General features: G+C 50.9%; 1 protein-coding gene across 1 annotated transcript in view; it reads right to left on the bottom strand.

The window, feature by feature from the left end:
* Nucleotides 1–1,388, bottom strand: part of VGLL4 (vestigial like family member 4) — a gene marked incomplete at both ends in the record, with an annotated part of 103,702 nt that extends 102,314 nt beyond the window's left edge. The window contains one exon of the mRNA XM_084247231.1: nucleotides 1,325–1,388. Coding sequence (XP_084103357.1) covers nucleotides 1,325–1,388 — 64 coding nt within the window. The remainder of the gene's footprint in view (nucleotides 1–1,324) is intronic.
* Between the last annotated feature and the right edge of the window lie 13,001 nt (nucleotides 1,389–14,389).

Below are 14,389 nucleotides of genomic sequence, written 5' to 3'. Positions count from 1 at the left end.
AGCAGAGAGACTTGGCCCGGAGGCCATCCCTTCTAGTTTTCATTTGTATTAACAGTGTTTTCTTTTTCTGATCTAAGTAAACATGGGCATTACAAAACAGAGAAATTCTAAATACTGTCATTTATATAAACTTCTATGTAAATTAACTGTATGAACGTTGAACAGCGTTTATATCTAGCTATTCACCTCATAACATGTACTGCAATCTTAAGGCAGAAAGGCAATGTTTTGGTGTTTAGCTAAAAGCCCATTGACTGAGCCGCCTTTTGGGAGTCAGTGTCCTTGGGAAGACGGCAACCTGCCTGCGATTTGCTTGCTGTAGGAAAGAGTATAGCCTCCCACCAACCAAAAGCTAAAGAAATAAGTAAGACTGGCAGGAGAAAAAATAAGTGCAGTAGTCAGCCGGCCCGCCCAGTGGGGAGTAGGGAGAAGGGGGAATGGGCTGATGACACAGAAGCTGAGTCTATCGAGTCAGAGACAGCTAAGCAGGTGTTATTTCATGCAACTAAGGAGGAAAAGGATATCAGAGAAATGAATCTGACCGATGAGTAGAAAGGGAAGCCTTACAGCCTCAGGGTACACGCTTTCCTGCCTGCCAATTATTCAAAATCTGAAAAGTAGCTCATCTTCACTTAGAATGTATTAAAAAAAAAAAAAAAAAAAAAAAGCTCAGCCTTATATATACGTTACTAGTATCTCAGAGCTCAGAGAAAGAACATTCAATTTTGTTCCCACATAAAATAGTCACTCTTGCAAGCAATTTGAATCTTGAAAGAGAACACCGAAAAATAAATACACCTAAGACTAAGGCCAGGAGTACCACCCTAATACCTGTGGGGTGACCTTCCAAGGTCAGTGACCCCATCAGTGTTATGTTCCCCCCACCCCGCACGACATCTGCTCTCTCTCAGCAGAAATGGGTTCTCAGGGCTGTGTTCCATGACAGGCATTACACATTCCCTGTAACAAGAATATTCTTGGATGATTATCTTGAGTTTTCTGCTATCCACCAGGACATATCTATTTAAACTTCCAGAGACACATCAGGGACCTGCATTCAGGATCCACCAGCACAAGCTGCCAGGGGAAGGACATCCTGGAGTTAAGAGCACAAGCCTCACTACCCACAGGTGACGTTTACAGACTTACATGTTCTGGCACTTAAAAATAAAAATAAGGATGCCCAGCTGTTACCTCTGGGGGAAGTACCCAAAATCAATGGCACAGAGCCACAAAGTCAGGTCAAGCAACACATCATTTTGTTACAGTGTGGGAGGCGAGGGGTGCAGGCACAGGTGAAAAAGCACTCAAGTGCCCAACTTACGTTTTTCATCATCAGCATGCACCAAAGAGGCGGCCCTGGACAGGACATCCAATGGTGTCTCCATCCCTGACTGGAGCCTAAAATGAAGAGAGAAGAAAAAAGAATTTAAATAGAATTCAAGAGACTCAGAATTCTGGCAGTTAACTCTTAAGAGTGAATCCCCCACCAAATGCACATCACTCCAAGGAAGCTGGATTTCTTCCCATCTGGCGAAGAAATCAACTGTACCTGGCCTGGGAAGTTTGGGAAAAGGGTTCCATTCCATTCCATCGCACCCGCTTAGCTAAACTTTTGCTGATTTCGGGAAGCAGCTTGGTTTGCATCAGAACCGCAAGGAAGACTCTTGTTGAGTATTCATGCCCGTGTCACCTGTGCTTATAAAGGTTTACGTACATGCATAATCAACAAGCCCAGTGGAAATCCTTACTTCTAAATGCTGTGTTTTGTAGTCTACTTACTACCAGCACCACCTATCACCAGTTTATCTGGCGCTATGTTTCTTAATAAACCTGGGTTTAAATTTTCATCATTTTCTTATCAATAAAAACAAAAATTGCAAAAAGATTTTAAGATGGTAGAAAATACAAAACCAAGTTGCTTTTGCCCAATTTTCCTTTTCTGGAGTATTTAAACACTCACAGACACACACAATCACTGGGAAAATATGCACACCCTATTCAACACCTGGGAAAAATTCCTCCTTAACTACACCCATTTAAATGCACCAGGCAATGGCTCAGCAGTGCCCAGCACTAAGAACCCACCACACACTGCAGCTACAAGCCACAACAGACCAGCTTTTCTTTAAATAGACCTAACTCGGGTCTCCAAAGGAATATCAATTCTTGATCTTGCAGTGTGACTTCACCCGATACACGCTAAGCATCTGAGGAGTGTGGAGGCAGCAAAAGAAGCTAAGTCTGAAGTTCTCAACATACTTAGACATGCCTACAGGAAATGTCATTTTTCCAGTATTTTGGAAATATCTCCCCAAAATGTTTTGCATTGGGTGTTTCATTTTTTTGTAAGAAAAAAATTTTTTCTAAGGTTAAGTTAGTTTGGGAAACACAGGTGTAAACCAATCAAAGCTACCCTCCTTCCTGTGCACTTGATTCAGGGGTACATCTTACGCAGGGGGGCAAAGGCCATGCAGATGGTGGCCCCATATACTGGGCATCGCTCAGACTTCACTAGCCATCCTGTTAACCTGAGACAGCACTTAGGGAACCATGAAGGAAATCATACATTAAGGCAGATCTGTGCAGAATTCCAAGACAATTATAAACTAAGCCCTGTGGATTCTGAAAAAGCTTCAGGAGAAAGGAGAACTTGAGTCAAGTTTCTCAAGAATGAATACGGGAAGCTCTTCAGAAGGGAAAAACATGAGCAGAACTGATTCATGAACAAGTTGCCCAAGTGGGTCAGAAGAGGAAAAATTAGGGATATAGGAAGGCAGAGACAAGGAATTCTTGCCTGGGGACCCTGTAGAAGGACATGGTTTTAGGAGAATAGGGCTAAATTCTGGACATGTTAAGGAACCCCTGAAATCTCTGGAAATCATTCAGCATTCTTTGTGTTCTACCTGGTGCACAGGATGGAGAAGGGTGGGTCTGCAGACAGAGGAGTCTAGGGCAGGGGGGCAATTTGAGAGACACAGGTGGATCACAAGCAGAAGGGAAGGGGGTGTCACAGTGGGATTAAGAGCAACTGCCAACACGAATGACTGCTGGGAAGGGCCCAAGTAGTGAAAGGAGTGTTAGGAAGACTTGGGGGGCAGGGGCGGGGGGGGGGGGGGAGGCCAATGACTGTCAGAAACCAAAGCCAAACAGATTCCTGTGCTCCTCCCACCCCCCTACCCCACAGACAAGGAAAGTGAAGTGAAACCAGAGGTATAAGAGAAAAAAATAATAAGCACTCACAGCCCTAACCTTCTTAAGACTGAAAAAATCATCTCATGAGAGTAAGGGTTTGTAAAGTTGTTCAAAAGTGGGCCTCCCCTGGTGGGTGGCGCAGCGGTTGAGCATTGGGCTGCGAGGCTGCCCGCAGCCTCTGCAGCGCTGGTTTGTTGCTGGGCAGCCGGTAAGGGTCCCACAAAAAAAAAAAAAAAGTTCAAAGGTGGAGAAAGCAAAGGTCTGGAACAGACTGATAGGAAAAGGTGCGCTGGACTCCCAAGAACTCAGTTCTATTCTCTTCCCCCCAGCCAGTTTCCTATTCAGCAAGATTTGGGTTGAAAGTCTTTTGTTTAAGTAAATGCTGATAAGCATTCTCTATAATGCAGTATTCAGACAAACCATTCCGAAAGTGATTTCCCCATTCAGCTGAAGGACAATGCTTTCAAACTCAAACTCAAGAAGACACACAGCAACATACATGCCTTAAGTGATGTAGTGTTTCACACAGAAGCCAAACATTTAAGCACAAAGATATCAAACGACACAGAGAAGCAGTCCCAGAGTTCTAGCATCATGAAGATTAGATATTTAAGTTTGTTCAGTTACTGTGAAATCTAAACTCCCAAGCAACTTAGGTTCAAAGTAGGGAGATAAGAGATTAAGTGTTTAAGGTCCACCTACAAAGGCACCTGCCATCTGCTGCGCCCTTATTAATGAAGCCAACCAGTTTTATTACACAGTTATTCTGAGTTCCGCAAAGAACGCAGGAGAGGTAGAGGCAAAGAGAGATATGCTCCCTGTATTCAAGGAGTGAAGATCTTGTTCGTGAAACTAAAGCATACCCTTATGCTTTAGTATAAGGTAACAATAGGCAAGTGTGAGAAGATAAGACAAAACTTAATTGGAAACAGCACTGTACACTGTGTGATAAGAGCCATCAGCGTCGGCTAAAGTGCTGACTTTGTAAACATCGACTATGCGTGTGCATGTGTGACTGCACATGTGTGTGCGCTTCTGTAAAGGGCTGGACTGGCCACAGTGCAGGTTTTCCTGATCCCATGCAGACCGGGTAAAGGAGGAGTCAGAGTCCTCAGCAGTTTTGCAGGTCTTTTATTGGGGTTCACCAGGCATATGGCAGGCAGGGGTGCTAGCTGGGGGGCTGGGAGGCTGGCAGGCCTCCCAGCCCCCAACAAGTCTTCACTCTATCTGGGCTCTCTAGCGTTCGTTCTGCTGCTTCTTGGCTTCTCTTTCGGCTTCTGCTGCTGCTTCTACTGCTGCTTCTACTGCTGCTGCTGCTGCTGCTGGCGTCCTCCCGTGACGCCGCCCTTAAAAGCACAGTCTTAGCTCAGCTGAATCCCATCTACCTATGCCCACACCCTATTCCAGGTGCCCGCCATGAGGCATGCATTCAGGACAAGGATCCATCATCTATCCTGATGGCGGAAGGGCAGAAAAGCCTGACATTTTCTTTACCCTACAGCTTCCAAAGCCACTTCAAAGCTTTCCTTCCCTGGGATCTCTTCTACAGGCAGTCCCTCTCCTCCCTGACCGCCCTGACTCAACTGGCTCACACTGTGTCTGAATATTTCCTGGTTGTGGGACCCTTCTTAGCCTGACAGGTACAGTCATGTTGGATCAACAGCCTGAGGGAGGCAGAGGCAGGAGAGCGAGTTTGGGACAGAGAGCCCGACACCAGCCTGGTGGCAAGTGAGAATCCCTGCTAAGCAGCAGCAGACATTAAGTCTGGTTGCTCTGGGTGCTGGAGATGCAGAAAGGAAGCAAAGGCTAACCTGTAGGGGTGGATGGTCAGGCCTGAGGGCGAGGGTGAAGACCCACTGGAGGCAGGTCATTTGGGAAGCATCTGTAGGGCCAGGTGTGAGATAAGGACAACAGGGGCGGTGCAATTCTACAGGTGGGAGATGAGGACCAGGGACCAATTATTTGTTGGGACCAGCCCAACAAACCCAATAAAACATAAAAGGGGAGAAGGGAATGAAGGTTACAGAATTTGGTGAAGAGTCATACACACCAATAGCAAATTAGCATGAGGATGAGTTATGATTTAAGAATGGGGCACAGCTGCTTCCTATCCATGTGATCCTAAGAAGTGACTTCACCCCATATGTCTGCCTGTAAAGGGGGATTTTGTATCACCTCCCTCACAGGGTGTAATGAGTGGGCTTCATATATATTAAAATATTTGTCAAAACATATACAAACATGTTAATTAAATAAGTTGCAGATGACAGTGTGTGTATTTTAAAGAGACAGGTGCTGGCTGCCACTTTGGCATCATGTAGGAAGATTTCTCCGAGGAGGTGAAAGGAAGCTCTCACCTAAAGAATGAGAGGAAATTGCCTTGGGCCAGAGGCAAGGGTAAGGGGAACAGTCAGCATTTACCAAAAGTCAGGACAGCTGAGGGCAACCCAGCATCAGGAACATAGGGCCACAATGAGTGGGAGCAGGAGGGGAGCAGGCAGGGCTCCAGCCAGGTGAGAGGCCCTTACAGGGCCCCAAGAGCTGAGATTTTATTTTACTAATGTAAAATCCAAACGCAAAGCCCTTGATTAATCTTAATAGTTGAAAGCAGGGAGGTGACTAGTCTGGTTTACTTTCTACCCCTTATAAACTCTAAATCACCCACTACCTCTTGCAGAAGATCAAGCAGCATCCACAAAGTATATCTAAGTACATCCCATCAGGGTCTTCTCTTTTCTCTGGTAATGTTTCATTAAACCCAGTGATAACCAGAAATATGATCACTTGAAATGCTGACATGGGAGCAAGGTAGCATCGTTCAAGTGAGGGGAATGCATGCTGGGACAGGCAGGTGCATCTCTAGGGGTTCTGCTGTATCACAGCCCATCCCTGGGTCACTGTCCATCCACCTTATGGTCACCCTCAAATATGAACATGACTCATGAAGAACAGAACGTGCTGTTTTGTTGTATTTCAAGCAATGGTTGTGTATTTTCCCTGCCAGCCCACATTCCTTTCCTCAGACCCCCTCAACCCCCGATAACAAGCTTCTTCCAGGTAGCTCGACGTTGAGAATTAAGGCATAAACGATAGGTATCCATTCCAAAGCTACTAAAATGTAGGGGCATTCCATGCTGGAGATAAGTTTGGCCTTCCACAGAGGTCTGTCCCTTTTTGACCAATATGAGGACAAGAATGCCTCTCTGGGAACAGAATTATGGGGTGTATTTGATTATTTTTTTCCAGGCAAGGAAATGGAATTTCAAGATATGCAACGCAAAGCCTTCCAAGGGGAGTACAAGGTGAAGGCCACAGCACCAGACCTGCCTCCCTCCACAACTCTCCCAGAACAGCGAACTTCAGTGCAACTGAGGAAAGAGTGTGGACGTGAAGCAGCGGAAAGTTGCGCTGAAGATGGAAACCAGGGAAGGGGGTTGGGGAGGGTCACAGCGCACCTTCTGACGCTCCTGCCACACTGTCACTTAGGCAAAAGCCGGGCTCCCTGGTGGCATCCCAAGGCCCAGATGCACACTGCACACGCGTCCACATGCCGCCTCCCAGCTGGCCCGTTCCAGCCGTCCATACCGTCAGGACCACTTCCCGGCCCACGCACCAGGTCTGGCCCCTGCCTTTGCCGGCGGTGAGGACGCGCCACTTCCCGGCCCTGACGCGCGGCGCGGGGCCTTTGGCCGCCAAGAACGGAGAGGCTCTCGCCGGTGTCTGCTTTCTGAGGGAACACAGCGCAGGGCCCTGACGGCGCAGGGACAGCATCTCAGCGCCCGGAGCAGCTCCCTACACCGAGAGCCGAACGCACGGCGTCCTGCGGGCCGGCTACCTGGCTCCGGTAACTGCCACGAAGCCGCCGACCACTCCAGTAGGGCTCCCCCGGCGCGGGCAGCTGAGGCCCCGGCGCGTTCTCCCCGGCCACAGCCCTCAGGGCGTCCCTCTCAGCGCTTCTGAGTAAAAGTCTGGCGCGCGCGGGAAGCCCGGACCCGGCTCGCTCTCCCCCCTGTTCAGTCAGCGGGGCGGGCTCCGGCCTCGGGCAGCCCAGGGGCGCGCGGTCCGGCCCCCCAGGCCACGTCTCCCGTCTCCCGCGTCGAGGAACGGGTCGCAGCACCGCGCCATCCGCCCGCCACGCGCTGGCGCGGGAATCAGCGTCACGCAGGCGCCGCCGCGTCAGCACACGTGAGACGCGCCTGCGCAGGCGCCACCAGCGGCCGGCGCGCCCACTGGCGTCCTCAGCAGCGGGAGGACCCGGTGCCCAGGCGAGCAGGGCTTCCGCGGCGCTGAGGCTGGGCTCCAGGTCTCCGGGCTCACTGCGGGGCCAGGTTTCCTCTCCCCGAGCTCTGGGTCAGAAAAGGCGACCAGAACCACCGCTAAGCCCCGCGTCCTGCGCGGCCCCCACCCCTGGACACAGGTGACCGGCGGAACCCGAGCGTTTCTAAGGGAGACAAGCCCTCTCCTCCCGGGAACCTGGGAACACGCCAGAGCTGCCTTTGTAACCACACAGGCGTGGAGTCACCTGAGCAGGAACCGGGAAGAAACCTCACACCCGACGGCCTGGCCTGCCTGTGGAGCGAGCAGGGAGACCACAGAGGAGAGGACCGGGCACAGGTCCACGGGTCCTGAGGCCTTGGGGCTTCCAGAACAGGGCAGGTGTTGGATGGGGGGTCAGCCCCCCACCCCACCCCCGTGGACAACTGCAGCGTCAGTAAATGATAGTTTCAAGTTTGCACCTTATTGTCTGAATTGCTCACCACCTTCAGTTGTGCGCCACATTCCTAGACAGCAGTTAGCCCTTATTCAAAAGACCGATACATGCTTTCAGATCTGGGTCTCAATGATTGTTAGTCAAACACGATTCCAGTCCCCGGAAAGCCAGACGACCCTCAGGCGAGCTGATTAGAAAGCCCTGGGGGAGAGTGTTACAAACATTTTTACAAACATGTTACTTAAGTAAAGTCTTTAAAAAAGTCTTTCAGGGGCCTCCCTGGTGGCGCAAGGGGCTAAGACACAACCTATGAAGCTATCCGCAGCCTCTGCAGCACAAGTTCTATCCCCAGCCAGGGAGCTACTCACATGGCGCCGCTGCTCCCCTCAGCAGTGTATTTCAGTAGATCTGCCTATTCTGTTCCCCACTCTGTCTCTGGTGAATCTGTAACAGGGTGGTCCCCAGGAAAGGGGGAGGTTCCAGGTTCCCTGCCCCACCCAAGGAAGGGTGGAGCTGAGCAGGAAGAGGAGAAGCTGCAGAAGAGACTGAGGAAGGAAGGAGGATGGAGCCAGAAGGAGACCTGGAGGAGGCGCATGGAGCCTAGAGACACGTGAAGAAACTGCGCTTGTCTTTTGGTCGTGGACTGGGTGACACAGATGTGGGTGAGACCCGTGGAGAGGTGACCATGGCAGCTTTTATCTTGATGTTGATTTTGCTCTTTTCCTTCCGGGCTTGTCTGGTTGTTTCTGACTCTTTTCTGTGGGTCCCCACTGGAAGATGCTTTAGACTTGTGGCAGGCTTTGGGGCCTTGTTCTGGGCCAATCCCATTTGGATGGACTTTTACCCACGAGGGGACGGGTAACTTTGGGTGCTTCACTTAGAAACTAGACTCTTTGCCTTACCTGTATTGTTTCCTAGTTTTATTAAAGTTCCTTCCCATTAAAGTCTCCTATGTTTTGTGTTGATGCGGCGGATGGCAGAACCCATTTAGAATAGGCAGGTTTGCGGGGTTTGGGCTGCCCCTCTCCTTGCCCTATAACAAATCCTCTCACCCCCTGCACCTCTGGCCTGTACCCCAGTTCTTGTATGCATAAATAAATCTTTAAAAAAAAAATTCTGTCAGTCGTCATACTACCAAAGACACAACCCAAACAAATGAGCCCTCTGCTAGCCCAGCCTGTCCTTTCCCAGGCCTGTGTGGCATGGAAGCTGACCCTCCTCATCATGGTCTGATGTGCCAGGCATGAGGTCAGGAGAAGGCTTATACACAATTCCTTCTACACAAAACCATTCCTGAAAATTCATTAGAAGGCCAAATGTGTGAAATTTCCAGAGAAATTCCAGAGAATTTCCAGAGAATTAAGAAACTTCCAGAGAATTGAGTATTTCTGTGTAAAATCCCGTTAGGTTTCTTTCAGGTGCTTGCTGACCTCAAGCATAAACCCAGGAGCTCCGTGGCCAGTCTGTCAACGTCCTAGAAAACTAAAGAAAGTGGTAAGCTGGCACAGGTGTGTGCCCTCCTGTAAGGGCATGATGCTCACTGTGAAACCCTGGGGGGTTGGGGGGAAGCAGCCACCAGTCTCTTATCCTCCCAGGTGGGGCACATTCAGCATCAAGAACAAGGGCACCAACTCAACTCTGACCCCTGTATGTGTCTGCCTTCAACAGGAAGCCTGAGGCCCTGTTATCCTGTGCTGAATGAGGGGCACCACTCTGGATAGGATCTCCAGTGAGTGCTCACCTCAACTACTTAGGTTTTCTGATGCTAGAATGCTTGACTGTGGAGCTTCTCAGCCCCAGAGGGAGTGGGAAGGGGGTGCCAGGGATGTGATGTTCACTCCTCTTGACCAAGCTGGTGCAGGAGCTGCTAGAGAGTGGGGGTGGGGGGAGGGTGCCACCTTACAGTGACCAAGACCCTCTGTTACCACGCCCCGCTGAGGTGTCCTTGCAAACGTGCAGATTCATACAGCATATGAACTGACCACGTGCCAGTCAAGGGCATCTTGACTGGCTTAAAGCTGCAAAACCACACTACAGGTACAGTGCATCTCATGGTCTTTATTAGAAGCTGCCCAACATTGGCGTGAAATCCCTACTGCTGCCTGGATTCACCCATTTCCCTACCGTGCCCCTGGAAAGTAACCGTATCATGGACCTGCACCAATACCAGTGTGTCCAAGGAGGAAGAATAAAATGCAAATCCAGATTTACAGAGCATACGACCAGTTCCCACTATTTTTCAACACTGGTCAAATAAAAATGAACTGACCTTTCCTTTCTTATATTTAGGCTATTGTGAGCGCCTCTCCATTTTCAACACCTCAGCCTTGTACAGCACTGCATATAAAATCAGAGACACCTTTTTTTTTTCATTTTGAGTTTTTGCTGGACATACCTCAGAATTCCCTATTCACAAGTATTGAGGTGCCTCATCCTCTCAAGGACCCCTTGCCCCTGAGAATGAAACATGAATTTGCATCATAGTCCAAGCTGGCAAACTCCCAGACTCCCCACATCTAACTCTCCACTGTTCCAAAAGCTCAACTCTCAACCTATCAACAGCCTAGACAGTCTTCTATCCCAAGATCCATTGTGTCATTAGAAGAACACAAGTTAGGGCCTCCCTGGTGGCTCAGCGGTTGAGCGCTGGGTTGCGAAGCTGCCCACGGCCTCTGCGACGCCGGTTCGATCCCCGGCTGCTCCCCGGACACCGGAGGAGGGTCCCACATGGCGCGCAGACCTCTCCTGCCGCCCGCTGCTCCCTTCAGCAGTGTGCTTCGGTCCTTCTGCCTGCTCTGCTCCCCGCTCTGGCTCGGTGAATCCTCTCACCCTCCCGCGCTTCTGACTGTACCCAGTGCTTGTATAAATAAATAAATAAATCTTAAAAAAAAAAGAAAAAAAAAAAAAAGAAGAACACAAGTTACTGGCATCAGTCGATGCAGTCGAGTCCAGTTATTCATGGTGGCTATGTCCTCTGAGTCCTCGGAGCCCGAGGACACTGAATCAGGCAACACCAAGCCCCTGCTCCCAGGGGAGGTAGAGGGTAGGGCTCCTTCTAGTCCCTGGCCACATTCTCTCCAACTGATGCAAACAAACTGTGTTTTATGAGTGGTTCTGTTTAAATATATCTTATTTACTCTCGATTGTTGACTCATTAATACTGAATTCATGGCCATGGGCACTATAGTCCATGCCGGATAGATCTTATCTATCACATGTATTTTCTCCGCAAGCCCCAACTCAGCCTTCTCACTCTTGGGAACAACAGACAGCACTTGGGGTATGATGCTTGGGGGCCATTTTAAACAGTTAAACCTCCAACCAAAAAACCCCAAATGAGAACAACATGTAGAACAACTAAGTAGACAGGAAAGTACTTGCTGAGGGTAGGAGAGCGGATTCACTACCTTGCTCGACCTCAGCTGGGAATGTGCACACTGGGCACATTGCAGGTAATGGCAAAAGTGCTGCCACAAACTCCAATGAGCAGACAAATTCCCAAATACAGAATCCACAGGCAATGTGGATCAATGGCACGTCTTTATTCCACCCAAAGCCAGAGACAGAGAAAGGTACAAGGTTTTCTACTACAATCTACAAGGCTCTCCTGCTTTGCAAAAGAGCTATTATATTGAATCCCAGGTAGAAAGTATTTTCATGGCTTCAGCACCTCCCACGCAGCCTCCTTCCTGTCCTGCCTTGGCAGTTTACACTCTTCAGATCAGGCAGTCCAATTTTCTAAGTTGTTTTTTGTTTTGTTTAATGTGGACAGACACTAAAAAGGTCACAAACTGATGAGCAGAATTGGCTCCGCTCTTCTGTTAAGCTCCCACAAGGACTTCATTAACTCAGGTAGGCTCCCTAAAGCAATCACAAATGAGCCTCAGTTAACATACCTCACCACAAATGAACACAAAAACTTCGCCTTACCAGGTTCTCAGAGCTGCAACCCCTCAGCCAACAGTGGACATACCATGCCACTACTTTACATTGTCACTTTCTCTTGTCTTTTTACCTCCTGAATATACAACTTTGATTATTTTAAGTCATATTCAAAGTTGCAAAACTACTTTTATAATTATTATTTTATTAAGGCAAATTAAAAGTTGCAACAGCAAAGCCAGCCAGGAGAGATACCTGGAAGAGACACAAAGTAAAATCCTCAAGTTTGTTTTGGCAACCAGCAGCAGCTGGTAACAAGGCAGACTCCATAAGGAGTTAAAAGGAATTTCCCATTATAGAACTTTATCTAAAGTGGAACATTTGAAAGCTTTGGTTTCATAATTAGGTCTGTAAGAAGGGTTAAAATCTTAAGGTACAGTCATTCAAAATCAGTTGAGGGAACTGGCAATGACTGTGTTTATGAAACTCTAGAATCTTCAAAGACTTTTGTAAACAACATAACACAAAATACTTTTCAAAGCACGTGTAACCCCTGAAACTCTGTGGCACACTGGAACAGATATTATCACCTTCTTACAGGAGAAAATAAAACACAAAATTTAAGTCGAGGTAAATTTTTCTGGTCACCAACTTAGTGGGTGAGAGGTAGGACTTGAACACAAGTCACCAGAAATAAACCAGAGCTGTTTTGACTACAACATTCAGAGTTTTGGAATGTGGTTCATGGCTATTTATAGCAGAATTATCTTCTTAATTGTATTGTGTTTTGGTCAACATAAAAATTAGTTTGCATTCCCTTCCAAAGGCAGACTGCCCAGAAGTGTGAAAAAAAACTGTGGTGGTAAGGGAAATCAGCCTGGAATTAAAATCGTGCCAAAATTAAACAACACATTGAGGGGTTTACATCATTTCTACCACAGGAGAGGGAACTTTTCAGCCGATGAAACAGAAAGGCACCAAAACACACACACCCAGCGTCTGAAGGACAGGACAGCAAACTTCCTAGAGAAGTGTTTTTAATTATTTACAATTAGTACATTGAGATTTAGAGATGATAGATCCCTTGTTCCAAGATCACGCCGCCAGCTCGGCCTTAACTGGGCATGACCCCAGCGCTCTGTCAACTACCCACGCCGCTGCTCTCCCAGCTGTGCGCGCTCTCGCTGCAAGCAGGAAACAAGGAACATTACAAGTCTGTGGAGCTAAGCCTGGTATGCTCAAGTGGTATGCAAAACTGACCTTCAAATACTAACAGGAAAATTAACATTGATTGTGCGTCTCAGCGAGTTCAGAGGAAGCAGACGCGAGCCTCCTTTTTCCTCAAGGGCGGCTTAGCTTGGAAAGACACTCGACAGGAGAGAGAGGACCTTCCAGAGGGGCAGCGGGCTGCAGATAAAAACTAGATGGGCCGCCTCCATCCCCGCCCCCCAGGCGGCTGGTTCTTATTAACCACAGAGAAGGAAATACAACCAGCAAACATACAGCACCAGTGATCAAAGTGAAGCCCGATTTTTTAATCAACTGGCTCAAACAGACGAGCATGTGCCGGGAAAGCGCCTACAGACTAAGTTCCCGGCCCAGCCAGCGCTGTCACCCTGGCCCGGGACACTCCGAGGACCGTGAGACGAATCGGAGAGACCCGAGGCTCAACACAAAAGGACAAGCCCTCGGGTCCCCAGCGAGGCCTGCACCGGGGCAGGAAGAGGGCACAGCTGATTTGGGGAGGGGGCAGGAAGAACCCCCAGAGGACAGAGGCCGCCCCAGGTGCCGGGCTCGGCCCTCCCCGCCGGCCGCCACCGCGGGGCCCGCGCCCCTCCCCGGCCCAGGGCGCATTCCACTCGGCACCCCTCCAGGGGCTGGCCCGCTCCCTCCCGAGCCCAGTCCCCGGGCTTCCCCGCGGAGCCGCCAGCGGCCCGCCGGGACCCAGCGCCCCTCGCTCCAGGAGGAAGCCCGAGGCCGGGTCCGAGGCGGCGCGCCCCGAGGCCCCGCCGGCCCGCCCCGCCCGGGTCTCCCGCACTCACCGCCGGGCGGCTCTGGCGCGCCCGCCTCGGGCCGGCCGGGCCCCGCAGGGGGCGGGGGGCGGGGGCGGGGGCGGGGCGGGACCGCCTGGCGCGCGGGGCGCTCTCCGAGGCGCGCGGACGCCCAGGCGCGCTCGCGCCCGCGCTCCCGCACCGACGCCCCCTCGCGCACCCAGCGGCTCACGGGGCGGCGCGCGCCGGGCCGGCACCGCGGCGGACGCGAGCGCGGGAGCGCGAGGAATCCTTGGAATGAGGCGCCGCCCGCGCCGCCCCGCGCTCCGCCGGGCTCCGCCAGGCCCGCCGGGCCCCGCCCCCGCCACGCCCCTCGCCCTCGGCAGGTGGGGGCCGCGCCCAGGTGAGCCGGGCGGGGCGGGGCCCTCCGCGCCCCCAGAAGCCGGTTCGCCCTCCCCCGCCCGCCACTGCCCCGCGGGGCCGACGCGCTCGGGCTGCGGCCGGCCGCCGCGGGCCTGGTGCGCGCTCGGCCTCTCCAGCAGGCGCCAGTGCCCTGGCGCGGGGCCACGCCGCACGCGCGCGCCCCCCGCACCGCGCTCCCGACCCCCAG

This window comes from Talpa europaea, assembly GCF_964194135.1.
Source record: "Talpa europaea genome assembly, chromosome: 11".
Lineage (NCBI taxonomy): Eukaryota > Metazoa > Chordata > Mammalia > Eulipotyphla > Talpidae > Talpa > Talpa europaea.
The sequence above is the reverse complement of the archived record's forward strand: the minus strand, read 5'-3'. Positions and strand labels throughout refer to the sequence as shown.